Source organism: Engraulis encrasicolus, chromosome 14 (genome assembly GCF_034702125.1).
Source record: "Engraulis encrasicolus isolate BLACKSEA-1 chromosome 14, IST_EnEncr_1.0, whole genome shotgun sequence".
Classification (NCBI taxonomy): Eukaryota; Metazoa; Chordata; class Actinopteri; order Clupeiformes; family Engraulidae; genus Engraulis; species Engraulis encrasicolus.
This window is the reverse complement of record NC_085870.1, coordinates 30,464,395-30,487,812: the sequence shown is the minus strand read 5'-3', so window position 1 is coordinate 30,487,812 and position 23,418 is coordinate 30,464,395. Positions and strand designations below refer to the sequence as shown.

Here is a 23,418-nt window from a genome sequence, read left to right as displayed (position 1 = left end):
TTACGTTTAGTGGGCTTTCAGCGAGTCTACACTCAAGTCTAAGTGGGAAAAAAGACATACAGTCTTTGCAGTGTGAAAAAAAATGCAATGTCAAAAGTTATTTTATTTTTTCCCGGTGTTAACCTAGATTGCCATTATAGTTGAGTTTGAAGTGAGTTTGCAACTTACCCGCCAGTCCAACCTGTCCAGCAAAGCCATCTGTATGGATAGATCTGCGACCCCTGCCGAAGAATTTCGACTGATAGCTGCACGAGGATTTCGCATCTTTCGCTACACCTGGATGCGCGCAAGGCGCATGCGCTCCAAACTGAAACACCTGAAAGGCGTTGGTGCGCTCCGACATTCAAATGACCGGAGCTGATGTGTAGGGCTGATAAGATGACCGCCTCTGAATGCTCAGAGGGCCACAAAGACACAGAAAAGCCCATAATGACCCTTAAGCCGTCAAACGAAAGTAGAATCAGATCACCCCGTGCTGGTCTGTCTGCAAACATTTGTAGCTTAACCCATAAATAGCCTAAGTGTCAAAATGGGGTGAATTCTCAGCACTGGAGTCAATAGAAGTTGTTGATGAGAAATGTAGTGTGGGAATCTGAACCAGATGCAGGCCAAAAATAGCAGATTTAAAGCTTTGCATGCCTATTCACGGTTGAGTATTTTCCAGACCATTTACAAAGTAGGCCTATTACGACAAATGAAATAAGCCTATGGGGAATACGTGGTATCAATAGGCTAATTGCTGCACATGCCGTATTCACACGTCCCATTACTGTCTAAAATATTGGATAAAATACATGGATAGGCCTAATGGCTTAAATTATAGTAGCCTATCTATTAGGCCTACTACTTTTCAAGTCAGGTAATAATGACTCTACAATCGATGCCTTCATGCGAGTTTTCGTTTCGTCAACGAAAATTAAGAATTTAAGCAGCTTATAACTGCTTTATACCATGTGAATTGCTGTGACAAACCAAACGCCTCCATAGGTCAGCAAAATGAGACTGCGTTGAGTCACAAACTCGTCTTTATCATGTCTTTGCTGCCATCTAGTGACGTCATTCAGTTTGGACTGGAACATCATTACTGTCACAGGACATTTTCGTGCAGACTTCAAAGCACCACAGATGTTTTACATTTATTTTTCTTTAAATTATCATCTGAAGTGATCATTCATGGTAAAAAGTGTTTGTGTGCAAAACCTTACTCATTGTCAACAAAACATTTCAGAAAACCCATTGTCCCTCCCCCTGTATTACAGTAGCCTAGCACAAGAAGTCCTGCAACAGGCCTGGGAGACACAAGTTGATTAATCGCCACACTAGTGGACTTTCTTGATTTCCTGTTTGCCAATACAAGTCCACCAGTGTGCAGTGATTCATCAACCGTGTCTGGATTAGGCCTCCTTATCACTGCACATCATCAGCACCTGGGCATTGTGAAGTGAAAATGAAAGCCCATCTGGGAAACTCCAACTCCCATTGTCATTGTGACACAGCATACAAGTGTTCACTGCACACAACAAAATTGCATGTATGCCTCACCCGTGCAAGGGGGCAGCCCCCAATGGCACCCCAATGCGGCGGGACGGTACCATGCTCAGGGTATCTCAGTCATGGTGGAGGATGGGGGAGAGCACTCATGCTCAGGGTATCTCACTCCTGGCGGATCGTTTGGCTGTGCATAGTAAGAAACATCAGTCCTTGAGCAGTTCTGTGAAGCATACTAACCCCTTCTTTTTCAACCTCAGTCCTCAATCCAGAGATGCCAGACTCCACCTCAGTTGAGTGTGCAGGTTTCTATTGTGTTTCCAGTGGGTCGGAACGGGAGCAGGCATGGCAGCTGGAAGAAAAAATGCTACTGATGGACACAAGCAGTGGACCAGCCATGCAAGACTGACCTTGTGACTGCAGTTGTCAACATTGTATTATCAGCATCGTTAGCAATGGTGATATCCTCAAAGTTGCCCGGCCTTTCTAGTTGTAAGTTTCAGCCCAAAAAAGTGTTCCTGCCATGGTATAAGGGTGGACCAGGCTATTCTTAAAGGGCCTGAGCCAATGCAAATGATTAGGCTATCTGGCTTCAAAGCACATGTAACTGATACAACTCTTTGGCCAGATAGAATATTGCGTAAAGACTATTAAAGAACACGTTACAATAATGGTACATTACAAATCTAAGTACTAATTACAATCAAAACATTTACAAATGTAAGTACGGTATATGTAAAGGAGTAAGGAATACGGTAACAGCAGACACAGCATAGCCTCAGCAGTCCTGAAAATGTGCCCTCCGAAGAGCAAAAGAGATAAAACCATAGTATGTAGAAGTGTCCGGCAGCCACGTTAAACTCATCCAGCATTGCAGCTGTACGTTTTTTGTGTCTATATATGCACCATTATAAACATAGTATTCCTCATTCATTTACATTTATTGCAAACATTTTGTTGAAAATCAGTTCATTATTTATTAATATACAGTACCAATATTAGGCCTATTGTTCTTGCTATCAATTAAAAGGAACGGCTAGGCTAGTTACTGATGTTTGAGCCTTTAAAAATCCAAAATTGATTCTGTAGAGTACAGGGTAAGAAGAGGCACAGGCACCTCTCAGACACACCTGTGGTCTATATTAGCACTAGTACTAATAACATGGTCCATCTGTCTTTATTTCCATGGCTGACAATTCCTATCTGTAGGGCAGCCACAGAGGAAGATAGCCTACTTACTGCAATGTTCCCAGGGTGCAATTTGTCTGCAAATGAGGAGTTGGGATATTTTTCAGATTTTAAGCAACATCAATGGCATTTCATTAACCCAATGTTTTAAAAAGTATGTAGAAGAAGTGGATATCAAAACCCAAAACCAGAAGGGGGTGCCCTCCCCTAAAAACCTAACCAGTGAAAGCATGTTTTCTTCACTCGGGTATAGGCCTGTATAATTTGTGCAGTGAGCAGTGGATTGAAGTACCTGAATAGGGCCTACACTTGTCCATCACTGCTGTTCTTTAAACACCCCACATGTGAGCCAGTGTTTTTCTGCATAGCCTATGTGCATTGTCACCAATCCACATAAGAGTGAATCATAAACTTGAGGGATTTGATGCCTCCATTTTTCAACCAACACAGGGTGACTCCTTGTAGAAGGTTTACCAAGTTCTGAAGATATGACATACCCAGGTAGGCTAATGGATGGATCATGCACTCTGGAATACAAATTCCCTCATGTGCTGGCTTAAGTAACGAATATGGCACACATAACGTGGCACAAGTGCACCCCCTTGTGGCTACAGGTGCACAGTTCATGACAGACAGGCTGCAGGAGTAAACAGCCACGTCTGTCGTCAGTGTGCTGCCTGTGACACAATGGAAAGATCGTCCCCAATGCCTGGGATGGAAGCTTCGTGACCTTTAAAATGCAAGAGGTTAGTGAAATGTTTATTTGGCAGAGATGTTATTGACATACTGTAATGTGAACAAAAGTAGTTTGAACTCGGCCATACTGTGATAAAGGATAACAGGCTCAACCTCATGGGGCATGGTGGTCACACAGTGGGTCTGTGCTGCCCTACAAATAGGCAGTAAATACATCTCTGTTGAAAAATGATAAACATATACAAATATTAAAATTTAAATACAACAATTGGTCTGCAAAGAAAGTGCTAATATAAAAAAAGAAAACTGCCGTATGTATAGTTTACATAAACTGGACAAAAGCATGATTTTAATGTCATTTTACTGCCTTTTTGCTTTGTAGGACAGTAGGCTATGGTCAACGTACTGTAAGTGTACGAAAGACACCATGTCTGTCACACATGGTACCTATGTCCTTGTAGATGCTTGCCTATTCATGCTTCCTATACATATCCACCCCATTTCATCCTCTTTGTTGTTTTCTGTCAGTTTCATCAACGTGACCTTTAAGTGACCACAAAGGTCAACCTGACAACGCCTCCTCCACACCTCACGTTATTCATCATGCTAGCAAGAACAAACTCAGAAAGTTTCATGCTTTCATAACCTTGTGCCCAATGCTTTGCCTTATCAGCTAGAATCTACTTTTTTTTTTAGATAACCTACTCCACATAACTTTTTTATCCCACATAACTTTATGGTGCGTATTTCATTATCCATTGTGTCGAGTCACTGTTTTCTTCAGTGAGTAAATTTGCTGATGGGAAAAACAATGTAGTAAAGACTTGTTGGGACTACAGAATGTAACTTATCATAATTTTATCCCTTGAATTTGCTTTATTACAATTTCCAAAGTGTTTACAGAGTTGTATTAGATCTACCCTAACACTATAATGTATATCCATACCACAGTTAAGGACTGAATTTAACTTCCAGAGATGAAACACAATAATATTATGATGCATGAACATGATACAGAACAATACTCTGAGGAACATTTTTTAAAGGATAAATGCAACATTAACGTTAAGTGTTGCTCATACTGTCTTTATTTTTTTCATGTAACAGCAGTGCAACGCAGAAATACAAGGTTGAGAATCTCAACAGCTTTAAAAAAAAAATAAAAAAATATCTAAATTACTGGGACATATGATGAAAATGTCTACAGTTCTATCGATGTCATTATGGGAAAAACATGCTTTCAAGACGTCAACTTACATAGAGAGTGGAAGCCATTTTAAAGAAAAAAAGGGGAGATAATTAAAACAACCAACAGAAACACAAAGCTAAATAAAGACATTCTACTATAAAAGTATTCCCTTGAAAAAAAAAAAAGGAGTGAGTGATTAAAAATGGTAAGGTGTGTGAGTGACCCAATTTGACGTCTGGTCTTTGGTACGCTTGGCTGAGCTGTGGGAGGTGAAGAGGGACTTGAAGACCTCCGACTTATCCGTCATCTCCTGGACAGACCTCTTGCTTCCGATGGCAGAGCTGGATGAGGCTTTGGTGTCCTTGGAGGAGGGGTCAGAGGCTGCAGAGCTGGAGGCAGAGCTGGAGGAAGCAACGCTGGAGGAGGAACCAGAGACAGAGCTGGAGGGTCCTGGGGCTGTGACAGGAGAGAGAGAGAGAGAGAGAGAGAGAGAGAGAGAGAGAGAGAGAGAGAGAGAGAGAGAGAGAGAGAGAGAGAGAGAGAGAGAGAGAGAGAGAGAGAGAGAGAGAGAGAGAGAGAGAGAGAGAGAGAGAGAGATGTATAAGTCTGCACACTGAAACTCCCAACCAATACGGTTTACTTGCATTTTCAACCCATCAGGGTCTTCATCAGGCACTCTCTCACTCTCTTCGATACAGTTGTCTTTTCCCCTGTACCTGGCCTCACTTGGTGGGATGCACATATACCTACTTTGTTAAAAACTGTAACAGAAGAGAGGTGAAGCCATGACAAATGACAGCTGAGGTGACCCGGAGCACGTGGGTAACTTAAACAGAGTAAAACGGTTGACTCCGAATTTCATCTATGGCCATTCTGGAGAAACGGAGGCACTATTCACGTATTTGCTGCTGTTCAACGTATGCCACTGCTACACACCTCCCTGTGTTGACAGAATGCAATTTTTCAGTGCACATGCATGGGCGTAGCCCAGTAAACTAAATGGGGAATGTTTCTACAAGTGTATATCGATTTCAGGATTTTGAGATTTGAGCTGTTTCATTAAATATGAGGGTATGTTAGAGCTGAATGAACACATTATAATGCAAGAGGTGGGTCTTGGCTTTTAAATGTAACCTATTGCATGTTTGCATGTGCTTCGGAGGCTGGGATATTTAGGATTTAGGCAGAGGGCACCCTTTCCCAAAAAGGGCTTAGGACAAAATGGGTTAAGCAGGATAACTAGCGATAGTAACATCCAGGTCTGTCCTTACCAAACTTTGGACATGTGTTTACTTCACACATTTGATAGCCCTCACATTGTTGTTATTGTCGTCAAAATGTACATGGGTGGTTGACGTTTAAGGGCGTAACACAATTTAAAAAAAAGTTATTCCAATTCCTGAAAAAATTGATGGAAAAAAATACAGCACTTAGTGGTCCATGGAATTTCGCCCAATTTTTTGCCATTTTTGGAAAAATGTGTCTTGCATCAACACATTTCATAGGCATGTCACACCGCAGGAAAATGAAGTCACACCACAGGAAATTCACTGCATTATGGCCATTTTAATCCTTTTGTTTACATGACTGACATCTGAGCTCATACTAACCTGATAATGATATTGTGTTTAATCTTAATATGTGTTTTCATTTATAAAAAAAAACGTTTTTTTCTTTCTATAAGAGCAGTCACACCACAGGACACCATAAAATGAACCTAAGCATTCCGTGACAGAAACATTGTAATATGAAGACATATTAAGAGGTTAATAGTCACCTTAAACGTCCACAGCACTCTCTAATAACTGAGGTACTGACTGGTTAGGAGCCAGTCTATAAGACCCTTGTAGTTGGCCTTGCAGCTGCCCGTTCACAAACATTGACATACATGTCGCCCCACAGGACGCAATTTGTGTTACGAAATTGAACTTGTAGTTAATATTACTGTCTTGAGTTTTTTTCAAACTCACATATCTTAATATAAAGTTTATATTTATGCAATCATGCCAAATGCTTCACACATTATTCAAAATGTTGTTGGTTAATTTATATATATATTATATTCCAGATTTCATTAATGTTACAGTCACACCGCAGGATATTTGACATATAAACCTTTACAAAAATGTTTCTTCTCATCTAAGACTAATAGTCCAGCGGATGGGTGATTTGATCGTGCACTTTTGAGTAAAAGCATGAAAATCGATACACATATCCTTCTTGATATGCTGATTAATATTAGCATTGGAGGCGTCGCAAAAAATTCTACGTTTTCAAGATGGCCGCCAAATCCAATATGGCCGACCCATATTAATGAATCTACCTTACACTTTGTAGTAAAAGCATGAAAATTGGTACACATATTCCTCTTGATATGCTGATTAACATTAGCATTGGAGGCGTCATGAAAAATTAATCGTTTTCAAGATGGCCGCCAAAATCAATATGGCCAATTCGTATTTATGAATCTACCTATCTACCTAACACTTGGTAGTAAAGACATGAAAATCGGTACACAGTACCTTCTTGATATGCTGATTAAGTTTAGCGTTGGAGGCGTTGCGCAAAATTCATCGTTTTCAAGATGGACGCCAAATCCAATAAGACCGACCCATATTAATGAATCTACCTGAGACTTGGTAGTAAAAGCATGAAAATCGGTCCACATATCCTTCTTAATATGCTGATTAACATTAGCATTGGAGGAGTCACACAAAAAAACATTGTTTTCAAGATGGCCGCCAAATCCAATATGACCAACCCATATTAATGAATCTACCTGACACTTGGTGGTAAAAGCATGAAAATCGGTACACATGTCCTTGATATGCTGATTAATATTAGCATTGGAGGCGTCGCGGGGGGAAAAAAACATTGTTTTCAAGATGGCCGCCAAATCAAATATGGCCTGCCCATATTAACTACCTGGTAATTTGTGGTAAAAGCATGACAATTGGTACACATAGTTACTTCTTTACATTAGATGCTTATTCATATTAGGGGCCATGAACAAAAATCAAATATGACTGACCCATATTACAATACAATACATTGCAATGTGTATTTATGTAGCACAGTATCACAACTATGAAGTTTACTCAAAGCGCTTTGAAAAAAGACATACACGCATACATACACATTCACACGCCAGCTGTGCACAGTGTGCAAACTGCCGTACGGCACTGGTTGTCACGCGAGACACACACACACACACACACACACACACACACACACACACACACACACACACACACACACACACACACACACACACACACACACACACACACACACACACACACACACACACACACACACACACACACACACACACACACACACACACACACCAAATCTTCACATCATTATCATGGTCTAGAAATGAATCCTAACACTGTACATGTAAACTTTCCACTCAAGTTATATTTTACATACCCTGAGTTGACTTTTTGATGGCCATCATGTTCCAACTGTGCCATTCACCATTTATTCAAAGTTTCTGTCAATCTTTTAATTAGGCATTATTGGCAGTTTGATTGATGTTGGCCATAGTATATACCATAGCCTGTGAAATCCTACTACTTTACACAATTGTTCTGATCTGAAATGTAGCATGGATTCCATCCCTCAGTGAGGGTACCAGATCTTGGGGTGCAATCAGGAGAATGAGTAGGGGTGTAAAGGCGATGGCTGCAGTTTGTTTGAATAGATACAACTGACATGATTGGATATGGGCTAAACATATGCCAAATACCACATTCTTAACAACCTATAAACTGCCATGGGCAATCGTAAATCACAACTTTACTATGAGAAATTGTATAACCACCAGATTCTCACTTGTGAGATCAACTTGTGTTAACCAGGCAAGATATACCATACAACTTGCATTGGGTGCAGGATTGCAGTTTGTTTGAAAACCTTGTGCAGCTAGAAGTAGTCATCAACTATTAGTTTCTTTGAAGTAAGCAATCATAACAATGTCCATGAATTAACAAATCAAGTGAACTTTCTGTCTAGCAATCTTGAAATCCTGGCCCTTTTGGAATTTGTACCAGGCCTATGCAGTTATCACTAAGCGCTAGAGGTGCTGTACATCCCACAAGCCCCTCAAAAGCCTTGGATTTGTACATAATGCTACTGCCGTATTACCTATTTGAAGCCTCAAGAATGCAATCAGTGTACCTATTGAAGAGTATTAGCACAGAACATTTCATACATATCTGTCCATCTGTACAAAACCTATAATGCAAACAAAGACAGCAATCTTCAAAGTGTAAGGCTTTAACACTTTATCAGTTCATGTACCTATTATAGAGTGGTAGAACACAAGTGGTGGTGCAAACTCTTGCACCTATTCTAAAGTTATCACATTACAGAACATAATCTATTGTGGTGGTGGCAGACACAGTTTGGGCAAAACCATAACGTATGCAGTAGAGTAGAGTAGAGTAGAGAATCGTTTATGCATCAATTCATTTGATAACATGCCAATAATGTTTAATCATTGTCAATGGTATTTTGTGAGTGTTAATTATATACAATGCCAAAATATTTTTTATTAGAAAAATATGTAATTTCTTATAAACACTATCTTAGTTGGCCATTTTGAAAATGTGTTTTTTCCCACAATGCCTCAATTTCTAATATTAATGAGCACATCAATAAGTAAGCTTAAATATGGACCAGTTTCCGTGGTTTTACTAAAAGTGCCTGAAGGATTTATTAAAATGCGTTTGCCATATTTGATTTGTCGGCCATCTTGATATGTAAACTTTTTTGCAAAGTATCGAGTTCTTTTATCAATCAAGATATAAAAAAGTAACTGTGCACAAATTTCCATGCCTTTACTACAAACTGTCAGGTAGCTTCATTAATATGGGTTGGCCATAATGGATGTGGCGGCCATCTTGAAAATACAGCATTTTTAGCAATGCCTCCAATGGGAATATTTATCAGCATATCAAGAATGAGATGTATACCGATTTTCTTGCCTTTACTACCAGGTATCAAGAAGATTCATTAATATGGGTAGGCCATATTGGATTTGGCGGCCATCTTGAAAATGCTAAATTCTTCGGAACGCCTCCAATGCTAATATTAATCAGCATATCAAGGCAAGGCAAGGCAAGGCAAGTTTATTTATATAGCGCATTTCATACACAGGTGCAACTCAATGTGCTTCACAAAGTTAACAAATGTAAATGAAAGGAAAACAGGGAAATGAATTAGAGTCAAAAAAACATTTAAAACATTAAGATAAAACATAAGGTAAAAATAATAATAAAATAAAACATAAATAAACATAAAACCTTGAAAAACATACGCAGTCTTCAGATTTTAACTGTTCGACGACAGAGGAGTCTGGCCTCCTTTTTTCCGTTTACCTGATAGGGTCTAGAATTGTTAGGGTTTTGTCTTCTCTTATTTTACCGTCTTTTCATTCAATAATTTAAGAAAGCATCTGAGAACAGCTTTGTCTTGAGTCTAGATTTAAAGCTATCAATAGTGGGTGCATTTTTTACGTCATCTGGAAGCTGGTTCCAAAGCTTTGAAGCATAGAAGCTAAAGGCTGCCTCTCCACACTTTGTTTTGACTTTTGGAATCACCAGCAAATTCTTCTCCGTTGACCTTAGTGACCTGGTCGGTGCATACAGCTGAATCATGTCCAGTAGATATGTGGGTCCCATTCCATTTAATGATTTAAATACAAGTAGCATTGCCTTAAAATCAATTCTGTAGCTTACTGGGAGCCAATGCAGCGATCTTAAAATTGGAGTAATGTGGTCAAACTTCCTTGTCTTTGTAAGAACCCTTGCAGCTGCATTTTGTACCAGTTGAAGCTGTTTAATGGTCTTACTTGGGAGGCCAGTAAACAGACTGTTACAGTAATCGACTTTACTAGAAATGAAGGCATGTATTAGCTTTTCCAGATCATGTTTAGACATCAGGCCCCTAAATTTAGAGACGTTTTTTATGTGATAAAATGCAGACTTAGTAATAGCTAATAGCTAATAGCTAATATCAAGAAGGATATATGTACCAATTTTCATGCTTTTAATAACAAGTGTCACGTAGATTCATTAATATGGGTCGGCCATACTGGATTTGGCGGCCATCTTGAAAACAATGCATTTTTCGCTACATGTCCAATGCTAATATTAATCAGCATATCAAGAAGGATATGTGTACCGATTTTCATGCTTTTACTACCAAATATCAGGTAGATTCATTAATATGGGTTGGCCATATTGGATTTGGCGGCCATCTTGAAAACGATGCATTTTTCGCAACGCCTCCAACGCTAACATTAATCAGCATATCAAGAAGGATATGTGTACCGATTTTCATGCTTTTACTCAAAAGTGCACGATAAGGCCCTTTTGTGTGTCCCATCCGCTGTACTATAATATGAAACATAATTTACCACATCTTCCACATTTGTTTTTTGAAGGAAAAATAATAGTTTTGTAGGTTTTTAACCAATGGTACGAAAAAACAAGGTGTCACGTCAACCACCCACATTATCATTTGAAACCAGACACAATGTTCTTGCAATTCATAGTTTGTTGTAGTCTATAAATCTTACATTCAAACGTGTGATAAACCATCATAAAACTGTGTGTGAGCACCGAGACACAACCGTTGCCGCAATGGGAAATCTTCATGTGCTCGTCATTCATTGGATAACGCATTGCGTTCACCGTGAGCAATTTGCATTAGTTTCGAGGGAGCAAAACTTTTTGACGTGCCTCTACAGTCCTACAATAGTCGCCTAGCCGAAATCCCAACAGCCTTTGCAAGGACGTGACTGCATTCCATTGAAAATGAATCAAATGCGTTCCACGCAGTCTCTGCAAAAATGTGAGTAGGGTCTGACTCCGAACAGAGGAGAAGGGCTGTGCGTGCCACCATTCACCTGCCACAAATTATTTTGCCTTCAGATTTATCCCATGAACTTCACTGACACCAAATTGTCGAGCTCTTGTGCCATTATAATAAGAACTTCAGTTCACACACTGACCATGGCTGACTCATGTATTATAAGCCTTGGTTACATGTTGAGGAACGTAGTCTCACAGCTTCTCCTCAACAGTTCCAGAGAAATACAGTCTTGGTTCCCAATTGCCATTTCAGAGGCACAGAAAACTGTCTTTTGCAATTAGGACATGTATGAATGACAATCTTAACTGACAGATATTTTATAGAAACTAACACTTTCAAACCAAAACAAAACGAAAGCCTGAGGATAACTTCAGCTTCATGCTAGCTAACCTGATGTTAGTGTTATTGAGTGATCTGAAAGACACTTTGAAATAAAATGCATTATCATCATCATCATCATCATCATCATCATCATCATCCCTTATGGAATTATATGACTACACTGCCACCTGCTGTTCTGAAATCGGCATTGCACATGGTTAAGGCACCTCATAACCTGATTTACATCATCTAACATTATGTGGGGGCGTTCCCTTTCCTCACATATCGGAACGGCATACCAGATAGCAAGAGTCAGGTAACCTTACTCAAGCATGACAGAAACACCACTATACAGCTCTACTGAACACAGACTGGTGGCAGCATTTCCACATTAGTTTATTTAGTCAAGTCAAGTCAAGTGTACTTTATTGTCAAAAATCTATGTAACAGGGTTAGCACAGAAGTTTGAAATTGCATTTGACCAGTATGATTCATCACACAACACATGTCTGAGCCCTGAAAAATACTACTTAAAACAATTTAAATTGGTTTAGTTTAGTAACAACTAGCACTGTACTGTAATGCTATATATATTTTTCGATACATTAACGACTCAACTAACTACTGAAAAAAAAAAAACCTTAATGGAACTGTGAGAAAGGCCCTGAGGGAGACTCTCACAATCACCGAAGAGCTTAATATTGGTGGCCCATAAAAAATTATGAGAAAAATGACAAATAGACATTACTAATGATTAACCGTAACATGGCTACCACCAGATTCTATTGATTAGGCTTAGCAAATATTTGAGAGAATGTTCAGCCACTACATTAGAAGCACTGATTGCAGCTTTTTCAAAATGTTGGCAGTTGGTAGATCTCTAGATACAGAATTAATTGTGCACAGGAGATGGCATACACTCGCGATCTGTCAGACTCTGAGTGCTTTTGAAAAGAGGAGTGGACAAATACTGCCACATCAACATGTGGCATGCTGATAGACTCTTGCCCAAAAAGAACCGAGTGCTGTAATAAAAGCCAAAAATGCTGCAACAAAGTATTAGTTTAACTTAGGGTGTGCATATATATGCAACCATGTTAAGGTAAGTTTTTAATTTTCTATTTTTTCCCTTTTAAATCCTTCAGTTTTTTCCATTGGATAATAGGATAATAGTTCAGACTAAATGAAAAAAAGTTGAGAAATTATTTGTCTTTCTGACTTTTTTTTTTTTTTTTTTACATCACCTTGCATTTGAACAGGTTTGTGTAGACTTTTTATAAGCACTTTATGTAGCCGTCAAAGACACTTACACTGTACATAGTAGAGTAGAGCTACTTGGCGTTCTAATCAAAGACTTATTGTTAAGGGGCCTTGACATGGAAAAAACACATTTGTTCCTCACAATTTACAAGGTTTTAAATCTATTCACGAAAGAGATCAAAGAATTCAGAGCCTACCTTCAGAGTCCTCTGGCTTGGACACGGTTTCAGCACTTTTACTCTTCTTGGATTTCTAAAAAGAGATCAAAACAGAAGTCATGGCAATTAGTAAGCATGCCATGATCGATGGTAGCAAACACACAACCTAAGATGGCTCCAATATCAGATGACACAAGTTGATCAAGTCAATACTACTTACAGTACTATAGCACAATGAAATTCAAAACATGTATCAATTATTTCATATTTAATTAAAAAAAGAAAACAGAACAAAAAGAAGGAAAGAAAAAAAAAGACGGGATACAAACGACACTGACGACTGATTAATTTTTAAACCATGGACAGTAGCACAGACATTCCCTAATATGTACATTGAGTGAAGTGTTAAACCAGTGGGGTCCAGGATCAATGAATAATTGAGGACAAGATAACAGCATTGATTACTTCTTGAACAATAGACCACACTCTTCACTTGTAAGCTTGTGGCTGTGTAGTTATATTTACTGTGTGTGTGTGTGTGTGTGTGCGTGCGTGCGTGCGCAGAAAAACTAATACTAGACTTTGCTTACAGGCAGAGAGGGCATGCCTTGGTGTCTCTGAGATGGTGTTCCAGAGCCTAATGCCACTCTTTAGTGTGAGAATGTGCTTGTATTGAAGGGGTAAATCAGATTATGAAATTTTTCCTGGGTGGAAGATTTTTTTGCCATGGCAGGTCAATGAGATGTTTACATACAATTCCAGTTACACAAGATACACAAGAACAGATATTAAGATCGGATCCCAGCACAGAGACCCCTCTAAGGTTTGCACAGCTTTCTGGCATTGCTGCAATTTCCCTGAATGCTGGAAGGATCGATAATGGCTATTAGCTGGGAAAGTGGGCTTTGAAATCTGCTGATCTCGGCCCCTCCTTTCTGAGGAAGCCCCACTATCAAGTGACATAACAAAATGCTGAAAATGGTAGCAGTGGTGCAGTGATCCAAGGTTTGCAATAGGACCGACCGATGGTTGTAAACTCAGCTCCGAAGGTCCTTGCCAAGACTTTCTGAACAATTCACTTGTCCGCCCCACAATGTCAAACACCAAGGGACTCTTAACTCTTTAATTTCTGCAACCATTGAGCTACTGCGCAAAAAGAGAGCAGGAGTTATAGAGTGTGTGAGGCCTGGTACTGTCATGCACTAGAGTAGAGTAGAGGAGAGTAGAGTAGAGTAGAGTAGCTTTATTGATCCTGGGGGGAAATTCAGGAATTTCAGGAAGAAGTAGCCTACCGTACTATCTACCACTACACAGTACTATAAGTACTATTTACCACTGACAGGATAGGATATGATGTGGGTTGAATGCAAGGGTTCTTTATACCTGCTGCATTGCAGTTTTTATTTTACTTCTAACTACTTAGTTTATTGAGACTTGGACTGTCAAAGTTAAAGGATAAAGCAGATTTTGACATTGGGCCCTTAATTTCACATTATAATATCGCAATCTACTCACCCCTGTGTGTCATTTGGAGCTCTGCCGAAGACATTCGATTTGGTTATGTACATGAAACGACTTCCTATATGCCATTTTTGCAAGCACAACATTTAATTTATTCATTACAGAACGCTACCACTCATAACGCATAGGTGGATTGTTTTTTTGGAGACTACAGTCATTTTTGAAAGACTGGTAAAGGCGTATGTTCGTGATATGACTCCAAAAATGGTATTACCCGCGAAACCACGAAGTTTCCAAGCAAGCAATACACCAACACGTTATGAGTGATAGCGTACACAAAAATTGCCCATAGGAAGACGTTTCATGGCAAAATATATTCGGTAGAGTTCCAAATAACACACAACATACAGGGGTGTGTAGAACATGAGGTTATAATGTGAAATCAAGGGTCCAATGTCAAAACGTTATCTCCTTTAATTGCCCAATGTCAGGAAAAACGAGCCTTTCTGAATCTGAATGGGAGAGTTCTCTCCCTGTTCCAAATTAGTTGACTGTAATTCACTCTTAACACATTGAATACCGGCGGTGCTCACGGAATTATGTCGTAGAATACCAGCGTTCTAAGCCCTTTTTTTACGTTTTTTTGTAGACTCACAGCTTATTATGTGATAGGGCCACTGAAATATGTTATGACTCGTTTGAAAGTGGAGACGCTGCCCTCTTAGTAGGTGAAAACTGTGTGTCTCTACGAGCTTTTATTGCCGAGTAAACCCACGCTAAACCGAAGTGGGTATCCATGGAATTCAGCTACAATCGGAGATATTGAGGTTTTTGTGAAGGGTGCGCTTCTTCAGAATGTGACGAGTTTGAAAGGGGATGAGTTGGTTTTAATCACAATTTGGTGCAAGGTTAGCTCTGACACACATCTTCCTGCACGTCAAGACACGCCTCCTGCTCTAAACCACTACGACACCGGCAATCAATGCCCTTCGAAATCCACGTTTTTCACACAGACTGAACACAAGCTCTTTGCACACATGCAGAAGGTCGGACATTTTGCTAAAATAGTTTCCCGATGACTCCCGAAATAATAGCCCAACATTGACAACAAATCCCAATGATATGATGCTTAGATGTAGCCCATCCGATCCATATGTAGCCATCTATGCTAGCTTCTGGCTTTTCACATACAGGAAGACAGTTCAACATAGGGGTGAATAATCAAATAAACTTATCTGGTTGGCGATCAAACTTCTAAATCGGAGCGCATTACTCCAATTACAATTCGGGTGCCATTTTGATCCAAGGAGCTGGTAAAGGTCTAGGTAGCAAGCCCAGAAAGTTCAAGATACTCCTGGCACGATATACAATGGTCTATGTGTTTACCTATTGCGTGAAGTCAGACACAATACACGCTACCGATCGTAGGCTACTAGGGAAACAACAACCCCTCTGCAACAACATAGCACGATTCACGAATACGGCAGCACACCTCCTGCTCTGTCACACTACGACACCAGCAATCGATGCCCTTTGAAATCCCCGTTTTTCACGTGGACTGAACACAAACTCTTTGCACACATGCAGAGGGTGAGACATTTGCTAAAATAGCTCCCGATGACTCCCGAAATAATAGCCCAACATTGACAACAAATCCAAATGATATGATGCTTAGATGTAGGCTAGCCCATCCGATCCGAATCATATGCGGTGGCAGATGGACACTCCCAACTGAGATCGCTCCCGGACGTGTAGTCCCAGGTGTTTCTATCACTCCCGGACGTGTAGTCCCACCCGGATCGATAGTCTGGCTAGTGGGAGCGAGCCGACAGGGGAGCGTCCTGCGTTGGGAGCGACAATCAGGGAATCATGATATGTAGCCATGCTAGCTTCTGGCTTCTCACATACAGGAAGACACAGAAACTTATCTTTTTGGCGATCAAACGTCCAAATCGGAGCGCATTACTGCAATCACATATCGGGTGCCATTTGGATCCAAGGATCTGGTAAAGGTCTAGCAAGTCCAGAAAGTTCAAGATACTCCAGGCACTATACAATGGTTGGTGTTTACCTATTGCGTGAAGTCAGAGACAACACATGCTACAGTGACCGTACTAGGGAAATCAATGCAGGCAGCGCGATAGGCGACATGGGTTGGCATCCAGACATCTTGGTAAGTTAAATTAAAATATCCAAATCATAACACTCAAACATCATAACAATCAAACAACTTTGGACTGCAAATGTTGTCATTTATGTCCATCACAGAGCTACCAAAATCACATATATTGTCCATTGAAGGGTGTAGATTCAAAATATGATATTTAAATGCAAAAACGTATGTTTACGTTTTGGTATACAACGCATGGGCGTGAAAAACGCATTATTACGTCGTCGGTACTCAATGTGTTAAGAAGGATGTTATTAAGAGAATGGTCTGGGTTTCAGAGACGGGTTCATGTTCAATCACTTAACCCATTTTATCCAAAGGCACCTGCCAAAAACTCCTGCTGAATGCCTAGAAGCCCTTTTTGGGAAAAGGTGCACTCTGCCTATTAAAACATAAATATCTCAGCCTCCGAAGCACATAAAAACACGAAATAAGTTGCATTTAAAAGCTAAGACCCTCATCTTGTATTACAATGTGTTCATTCAACTCAAATCATAAGAGCCTGGAATGCAGTGTATGTCACTCCAGGTGCCAAAGGTCAAACAACATATACACAGCATCAGGCTAAAATGGGTTAAGGTCAACCAACTACCATCAATGAATTTGTTTTTACTCCACACTGGCTTTTGGGGGGCATGCATGACGACTCAGAGAGATTATGGAAACTGTTTCTAATCCCTTATGATCTGTCCTGATTTCATCAGTGTTTTGTAGGGTTATTCTGGAGGTTTGAGTCACTCTTGCGATCAACCCCTATGCAAGAAAAGCAGAAGGTTAGGGGGTTCATCTGGTGAAGAGTTTTTACCCCATCCTTATATATAGAATATAGCAAATAGAATGAGGTGAAATTCAGAGTTCCATTCTGACAGCTCAATGGCAAACAGGTCGTTACGGCTAATCAGACCAGTTTAATGTGTTTATGATTTGATTGATACTTTGATTGGATCCTCATTACTACATGTCTAGAATTTTCCCCCGTTGCTTGGCCCCTCTTTGCTTGCCTCTTTGGAACAGATGATCAATTTGGAAAGTTTGCTTGCATATGTCCCTGCTGATACAGTGGTTGGTGTTATGAATAAGATGGGACAGTCAGTCACTGTGTTTAATCTGAAGGGGATTGTCTGTTCGATGACAGGAAATGGGGAGAGAGAGAGAGAGAGAGAGAGAGAGAGAGAGAGAGAGAGAGAGAGAGAGAGAGAGAGGAGAGAAGAGAGAGAGAGAGAGAGAGAGAGAGAGAGAGAGAGAGAGATAGAGAGAGGTTGTGGTCACAAGTTTCGAGAAAATGAAACTGCTTTGATTTTAGAGAGCAGCTAAACCACCTGGGGTGAAATCTCATGGCAGAAAGTTATGTACGCAATTGGTGATGACGCACTCCACTAAGGCACTTTCGGTCTCTAGAAACTCGGTCTCTAGAAACCCCCCCCCCAATTCTATTACACAGGAGGTACCCGTATCTTTTTGGGGGGCTTGTACATCAATATTTTCTGAACTGTTCGATACAATACTGGTCCCATGTTGAGCAGAAAAGGCAGACGGTGCATTATGTGGAAAAGGGAGTACAGATATTGTTCGGTCCTCCAGTTACGCATCAACGTTGCAACCTTGCATGGGAAGAGCAGAGCACTAGAATGTTCACAAAACTGATAAAGAGTAATCTGTCCATGTAAACCGTTTGTATAATCAGTTTAAAAGAGAACCACTCATGTAAACGTGGCTGTTGATGCAAGTATGAAAAGATCATTTTACGGTGCATCATACAATATCAGGTGATTACCTTTGCCGATTTGGCCTTGGCTCTCCTCTCCTCCATACGCTGCTGCAGCTTCTCCACCTCCTCTTTGGTCCCATTCAGGGTAATGAGATCGCCTTCTTCAAATGGATCTCCACACTGCATGAAGAAAAGAAGAGGAAAAATGGTTAACGATGATGCACTGTGTCTTGATATTAGGATTGTAAATGCACACCTGTGGAGGTGGACATGGCAGTACAAGGTTGCATAGGTATTCTCTTGATCATTTTTGATACCCTGTCGCCTCTTGCTGGGCCTGTCGACGGGCCTATTCAACTACACCATAACAGGGCAGCCGTGGACTAGTGGTTGAGGAGATGGACCTTAGATCAGAGGGTAGCAGGTTCGAATCCCACCCTTCCAATCCCTTTCTCACTCCATGGCTGACGTGCCCTTGAGCAAGGCACCCAACCCCACACTGCTCCAGGGACTGTAAACTATTCCCTGTACATAAAACTGCAAGTCGCCTGGGATAAAAAAAAGCATCAGCTAAGTGTAATGTAATGTAATGTAATGCAATAACAACATTGCTATGACAATGCAGGGAGTCTTAAGTAACAGTTGAGGACTTGGTCATTACAATTTTGGTGACAATAAGTTTATAACATAGGCGCTTAGGGGTTTATAAAATGAATCAGCACAAGTACAGTTGAAACCAGAAGTTTAAATACACTGTATAAACAGACATCTATTTCATGAAGTGAACCAGTTCCTGTCACCAGTCAGTATATTTGGAAATACTGTATGTACATTTGTAGGGTAAATCTTGTGAAGAATCTTAAAATGAATTTCTTTTATTAGTGGTACAAAATGTACGAGGTAGCAGCCAACAGTTGCTGCACCTGTTGCAATCTATGGTATTCTTTTAACTTTTCCCTCTTACTTTTTCCCCCCATAAAGTCCACAGCATGAGTGGTACTGAGTGTTACTGAAATTGAAAAGTTTTGCATCAAAATTATCCTAACTTGCGCTGTTATTACCACTTTCCTAGACAAACTCAAACCAACACGCCTTCACGTGGTACACATGTGCCTACACACATCCTGTGGCATTTCAAATTCCATGTTCAAGTCTTGTTACGCAATACATTGATGGTGTATGTGGGCCAACTGTAACACATTTGAAATGATCTCGTGGGCCGAATAAAATGACTCCAGGACAGATTTGGCCCCCTGGCCTGAGTTTGAAATCCCTGACTTAGAAGATCAGGCATTTCTGTTGTATATTAAAAACAGCAAAAGGATCCATGGCTCTTTGCTGAGGCTGTGTATCACCGGCCTGAGAGAAGGATCTGGAAACAGAGGCAATGAGCAGTAGTCCCTCATGATCTACCTTGCTTTTGTCACTAGGCTTTCATCACAGAGCCACTGGAGGGTTGAGTCACTCGAATCGCTTGTAAAGCTCCTGGTCCCAATGGGCATAATAATCACCCATAATAGCTCGGCTCGCTGAGCTTTCCCTGCCCCCCTGAGCCTGACGACAGGAGATCAAGAGGCTTTTCAGAAGGTAGACGTAGCCTTCAAGATGAGAAGGATGGGACGCCCCATGTTCAAAATGTATGGGCCTTTTGCTGGGATTTGTAGAGAATTAATCATACAGTATGTCTATGTCATCCCTGGCTACATGTCAGCTGATGATTACTCTTCCTGATATGGTCCCTTTAAAAGATTCACGTGAAATAACAGTGCCACAAATTACTGGAAGACACTGACATATCTCTTGAATCTATGAGTCTCTTGAACTCTTGAAATTAGTGAGGAGGTTTGAGATATAACAACAAACTAAGTGAATGGTAAACAAACAAAAACGTTGCTCAGGGTGTAACCTGACAGGGTGTTAAGTGTGAGGTTGCCAAACTACAAACCCCAACTCCGGTGAAGTTGGGACGTTTGGTAAACTGTGAATAAAATCAAAATGCTACCATTTCCACATCATTCAATTCATTCATTAGATGGAGAATAGTGAAAATACAACATATCAAGTGTTAAAACCGAGAAAAAATATTGTTTTGGGGGACATATGTACTCATTTCTAATTTGATAACTGCAACACGTCTCAAATAAGTTGGGACGGGGATCAGTGAAATGTAAGAAACATCCAAATAAGATAAAATAACAAGGAAGAACATTTCAAAATGAATTGCATTGATGGACAATATGAGTGTCCAGGTATAAGACCATCACAGAGAGGCAGAGTCACTGAGAATTAAAGATGCAGAGGGAATAATTATCATAGTCATTACATACATTTTTGGATCTCCTTTGATTTACCCTGATTGGGTGTATATAAGACATATTTTTGTCATTAAAATCATTGTATGGGTTCATGGCAACATGAAATATATATTGGCTGTAGTCTCACTCTAGCACTCCAAGAATTACAGCTATTGAAAATTGACCATATTAAGGATGTTTCATGTGTGCAAATGATAGAGGGGTTTAACATTCTCCTACGCGCCCGAGCTTATTTAAAATAGACAGAGAAGACATGCTTTGCTTCCATAAGTCAGCAGAAGTTGCAGAAGTCAATTCTTTTTGAAAATAATAGAGTCTTGCACATCCTGTGCTACAGTGAAAATGGACCATCCAACTTGTGTTAGTGTTAACTTCAAAAGTCAGCCTCCATGATGGCATGGGGGTGCAGTTGTGCATTGGTTAAGTTGTTCTCGATCACCTGTAGAGTTAAAACAGTGCTGAATGATGTAAATGGGTTTTAAACGGCATGAAAAACCACTCATGCATTATATTTTGAAGGGAGATCTTCGATTACTGCCACATAGTAAGGACAAATTGCATTCTCTACTACGTTTTAAGATGTTTACCTCCATCATAAGGACCAGCAGGTGATAAAATGGCAGGCTTCTGGTCAAGACCTGTCACACTGTAAGCACTACAGAAAGGAAAACATTGCAAAACATGATGAGGAATACACCCACCATTTAAGCTGTTGAAATCATGTCCAAAATAGGAATCAACACTGTTTTTATATAAAATCACGTCATTGGTTAATGTAATTAACTGTTAAGTGTTGTCCTTTGTTTTGTTTTTAGTCTTCCTCAACATTTGCTGCCTTTTACTGTCCCCGTCCCAACTCTTTTGAGACGTGTTGTTTTTACATAACCATGAATATCACCCAAAACAATAATTTTGGTCAGTTTTGATGGCTGATGTGTTTTCTTTGTTCCGTTCTCCATCTAATGTAAGAATCAGACCTTTTGAAAATGGCAGTATTTTGTTATTTTTCACAATTTACCTTGTGTCCCAACTTCTATGGAGTTGGGGTTTGTAAATCAGGAGTCAGGACAGATGGTGTCTGACCTGTGGTAACAAGTGCATCCTGAGTCAAATAGAGAAAATGAGAACAATGTATAAAAGTCATGATGACACTTCACACACTTCATATGCCTCTTCTCCATTCAGAACTGCTGATGAGTCTTTATTCTTTGCACTTTGTCCTACTCCTTTGTTCTAGTTTCGTTGTCTTCCCAGACAAGAAAGCCTGCCTGTTCACTGTCAAGTCAGACAGCTAAATGCTCATTTCAAAAGATACTCACAATAATTTTCCACATTTACTACACATTTAACAAGTTTTCGTACTAAGAACTTGAGATACAACTGTTGTAACAGAGTTTACATAAGAAATATGGAAATTCCATAATTTGGGTGACAAAAATAACTTAACTTTTCAGATGGTCCTTAAAGTCAAAAGGTCTCAAAATCTCAGAAATGTCCGGTTTTGATAAAGGGAAAACGACCCTTCATAGGAACAAGCTTTCCATTCATTGTCACTCTGTACTGTACTTCAATTCCCTCTCACCCACCAACCCCTCCACCTCCTGACATGCACGGACACACACAAAGAGACAGGCAGCTAAACTAATTCGCCACCAGGGGACCCATTGTATGGCGTGGCGAGCTGAATGTGACCTCCGTCTCTGTTGGCTGCGCACACAAGAGGACTAATCTCTCCGGCTGCCCAGGCAGCAAACGCCGGCAACCGCCCATCCACATGCGGTCGCAACGGGAGATCAGATTTACTTCGGTCCGAGGAAAAAAAAAAGGGCGGCGTTCAACCCCTTCACATACAGAGGTCAGATAAAAAACATTTAGTATATCTGAGTTACACTTTGAAGATAAGGAGTCTGGAGTGAGTCGGACAGAGAGAGAGAGCGAGGGAGGGAGGGAGGGAGGGAGGGAGGAGGAAATGAGGAAGGTCAATACAGAGTGGTATAGAGAGAGTGGAGGAAAAAAAGAGTGTGAGTGGGAAAGAGTCTAAAACAAACTGCCAGAGAGTGCTGTGCAGCGCGAGTGTGTGTTGTGGTGGTGGCGGTGGTGGAGTGTCAGTACAGTCAGCTGAGGGGTGGGAGGAGACAGAGTGGTTGCTATGCTGGATTGGCCCTCACTCTACCATGCACCCTCATGGGGAATGGAAGCAGAGCAGCTCCTGAGCAAAAGGAGTGGGGGGCGGGGAGCGGAGGAGAAGGACAGCAACACACATCCACAAACACAGATAGTAGCAGCAGCAGCAGCAGCAGGAGCAGGAGGAGGACTAGGAGGGGCAGCAGCAACAGCAACAGACGCTGCCACACACCACTACTACTGCGACAGAGAGAGAGATGCCCGGCTGTCAGCGCTGAAATCTTTAAGTGTCCGTGTCACCAGCAAAAACTAACGGCAACACAGCAACACAGCAGCACGGCTGCAAGCTGAGGGAGCCATCAAGCAGTTGCAGTGGTTGCGGCGGCAGCGGCAGCAGAGGCAGCACCGCAACCACCACGGAGCACCTGTCCGGGGACTTGCAGCCTCACTAATGT

General features: G+C 40.7%; 2 protein-coding genes across 2 annotated transcripts in view; one reads left to right on the top strand and one right to left on the bottom strand.

Moving 5' to 3' along the window:
* Nucleotides 1–4,437: 4,437 nt before the first annotated feature.
* The window catches only part of rtf2 (replication termination factor 2), a 36,248-nt gene continuing 17,267 nt past the window's right edge, over nucleotides 4,438–23,418 (bottom strand). The window contains exons 6-8 of the mRNA XM_063215392.1: nucleotides 18,591–18,704; nucleotides 13,225–13,279; nucleotides 4,438–5,017 (exon numbers count right to left, since the gene is read on the bottom strand). Coding sequence (XP_063071462.1) covers nucleotides 4,758–5,017; nucleotides 13,225–13,279; nucleotides 18,591–18,704 — 429 coding nt within the window. The 3' untranslated portion in view covers nucleotides 4,438–4,757. The remainder of the gene's footprint in view (nucleotides 5,018–13,224; nucleotides 13,280–18,590; nucleotides 18,705–23,418) is intronic.
* gcnt7 (glucosaminyl (N-acetyl) transferase family member 7) overlaps nucleotides 22,847–23,418 on the top strand; it is a 6,768-nt gene continuing 6,196 nt past the window's right edge. Inside the window, exon 1 of the mRNA XM_063216461.1 lies at nucleotides 22,847–23,418. This exon is cut by the window's right edge and continues 45 nt beyond it. The gene's annotated coding sequence lies outside the window, so the exon portion shown is untranslated.